General features: G+C 35.5%; 1 protein-coding gene across 1 annotated transcript; it reads right to left on the bottom strand.

Annotated features, from left to right (window-relative positions):
- Nucleotides 1-922: 922 nt before the first annotated feature.
- On the bottom strand, nt 923-1,376 carry LOC133331198 (uncharacterized; the record flags this gene model as incomplete). The annotated part of the gene is made up of 2 exons (XM_061539600.1): nt 923-1,125; nt 1,193-1,376. Coding segments are annotated over 2 exons (387 nt in total), but the record flags the coding sequence as incomplete, so codon positions are not given.
- Nucleotides 1,377-2,343: the final 967 nt, after the last annotated feature.

The raw sequence follows: 2,343 nt of genomic DNA, 5'->3' as shown, positions 1-2,343 counted from the left end.
TAAGCCGAAGCGAAAGTCTGGCCGGTCAACTACGAACGTTGAGTCACGAATAAATTCGTACGTCACCCTCCCTTTGTCACTGTTCGTCCACATTGTCCTCCACCTATCAACAACAACAACAATCCCGAAGGATAGTACTGTACCGCCTACTCTCCCCATCCACCAAATCAGAAGGCCTGAGCCAATCATCCTCATCCAACTGCAAACCACGCTTAAGCTTATAGCAGCACCTGCAACGCTTCTGTTGAAACAGTGCGACACACTGGCAAGCACGCTAACATGACGACCCGCTGACACGAAAGGAGCTTCCTCTGCCCGAAGACAGAAGAGGCAGTTCTGTACCATATAGGTGCACCATAAGTTGCGCAAGCAACAAAAAGCCCACCATATATGATACGCACAGAACGCCTACTCAAGCCCCAATCAGTCCGCAAAACACGCCTGATGGTCCCAACGACCGTTGTCAGCTTTTCCTTCAACCGATCGAAGTGTGGAAGAAAATTCAAACGCTATGACACCGTTATCCCGAGATACTTGCTCCCATATTAAGTTTCGTCCGATTTTAAGTAAATTATGCACAAATACCCAAAGTTACGCCGAAAATCTTGCACATTTTTCAAAATAATATGTATCAGGCACCTCAGACTCGAACATTTTTAAAATATTTTTCTAAGGAATTAGGAAATTCAACCATACATAACATTGTTTATTTTACCGAAGTATTCGGCGGTACACAATTAAATAACAGGACAAAGCTTTTTCGGTTTGTGCCTTAGCTAATGCATTCGATAACATTTATACGGTACAGCTTTTTTGACTCTACCACACTCTCATAACATTTCACCTCACATATTTCACCCCCCCCCCCCAACATAACATAAAATATAAACACACCACTCTTTTTTAATTCTCACCACCTTACCTGAATGTTTATTGCCAATTTCATGTACCATCTCCCGGTGACGATCTTTTTGGTCGCGTGATATCCAATGCTGGGCAAAATTCATATTATTTTTACGCATTTGTTCGCCCAGCGTTTTCATCATTAGGAAACAGGTGTGCTGACCGGCAACACTGGTCTGACCATCACGATCATAAAAGAATATCGAACGGGACCATTTATTTCTGTGAAACGGAAAATGGAATTAATAATTTATAAAATTCCGTTAGTAGGACCATTGGTTTTTCTTACTGTTTCATTACATTTATTGTGAGATCGGATATTGTGCGAAAGCTTAGCATTCCCGTACGCAACAGCATATAGAATTCATCGGCACAGGTGGTCTTTTTGGCCTCAAAATCGAACGTTCCACCACCGACGGTTATTAGCGGCGTGCCATTGCTGTTGAAATATTTGGTGATGCGTCCAACGGCGGCTGTGAGGGAAAAAATGGAAGCGGAACTTCGTTATCTAGGATACATCAGATAAATATACGATCTAAATAATTCGCAGATAAATTAGCTGTATTATCACAATATCACAGATAAAATATCTAGGTTAGGAAAATAACGTAGATAATGAATGTGTGATAAATTATGAAAATAATTTAGACACATTATATACGCTATGAAAATACCGTATATATATTATCTATGTTATGAAAGTGACGTAGATACATTATCTATGTTATGAAAATTAATTGGATACATTATCTACGTTATAAAGATAACGTAGATACAATATTTACATTATGTAAAGAACGTAGATACATTATCTACGTTATGAAAATTAAGTAGATAGATTATGTACGTTATGAACATAACGTAAAACATTATATACCTTATGAAGATATCGTAGATACATTATCTACTTTAGGAAAATAACGTAGATACATTATCTACTTTAGGAAAATAACGTAGATACATTATCTACCTTAGGAAAATAACGTACATATATTATGCAGTTTATATAAATAATGTAGATACGGTGGTTATTTTATATAAATTTTGTAGATACATTATCTACGTTTTGAAAATAACGTAGATACATTATCTACGTCATCAAAATAACCTAGATATATTATCTACGTTATGAAATAGATAAAAAATAGACGTAGATACATTTTTTACGTTACATAAATAACGTAGATACATTATCTATGTTATATAAATATTGTAGATACATTATCGACGTTATATAAATAATGTAGATACATTATAGACGCTATATATAATGTAGATACATTATCTAGGCTGAGAAAATAATATCTATGTCATCAAAATACTGTAGATACATTATCTACGTTATATAAATAACGTAATACGTTATCTACGTTGTACAAAATAAGCGTAGATACATTGTACAAGTGATATAAATAAAGTAAATAGTTTAGATACTTTATC

The sequence above is a fragment of the Musca vetustissima genome, unplaced genomic scaffold (assembly GCF_032173495.1).
Source record: "Musca vetustissima isolate MV318-11 ecotype Yass unplaced genomic scaffold, APGP_CSIRO_Mvet_v1 utg49974, whole genome shotgun sequence".
Taxonomy (NCBI): Eukaryota; Metazoa; Arthropoda; class Insecta; order Diptera; family Muscidae; genus Musca; species Musca vetustissima.
The sequence above is the reverse complement of the archived record's forward strand: the minus strand, read 5'-3'. Positions and strand labels throughout refer to the sequence as shown.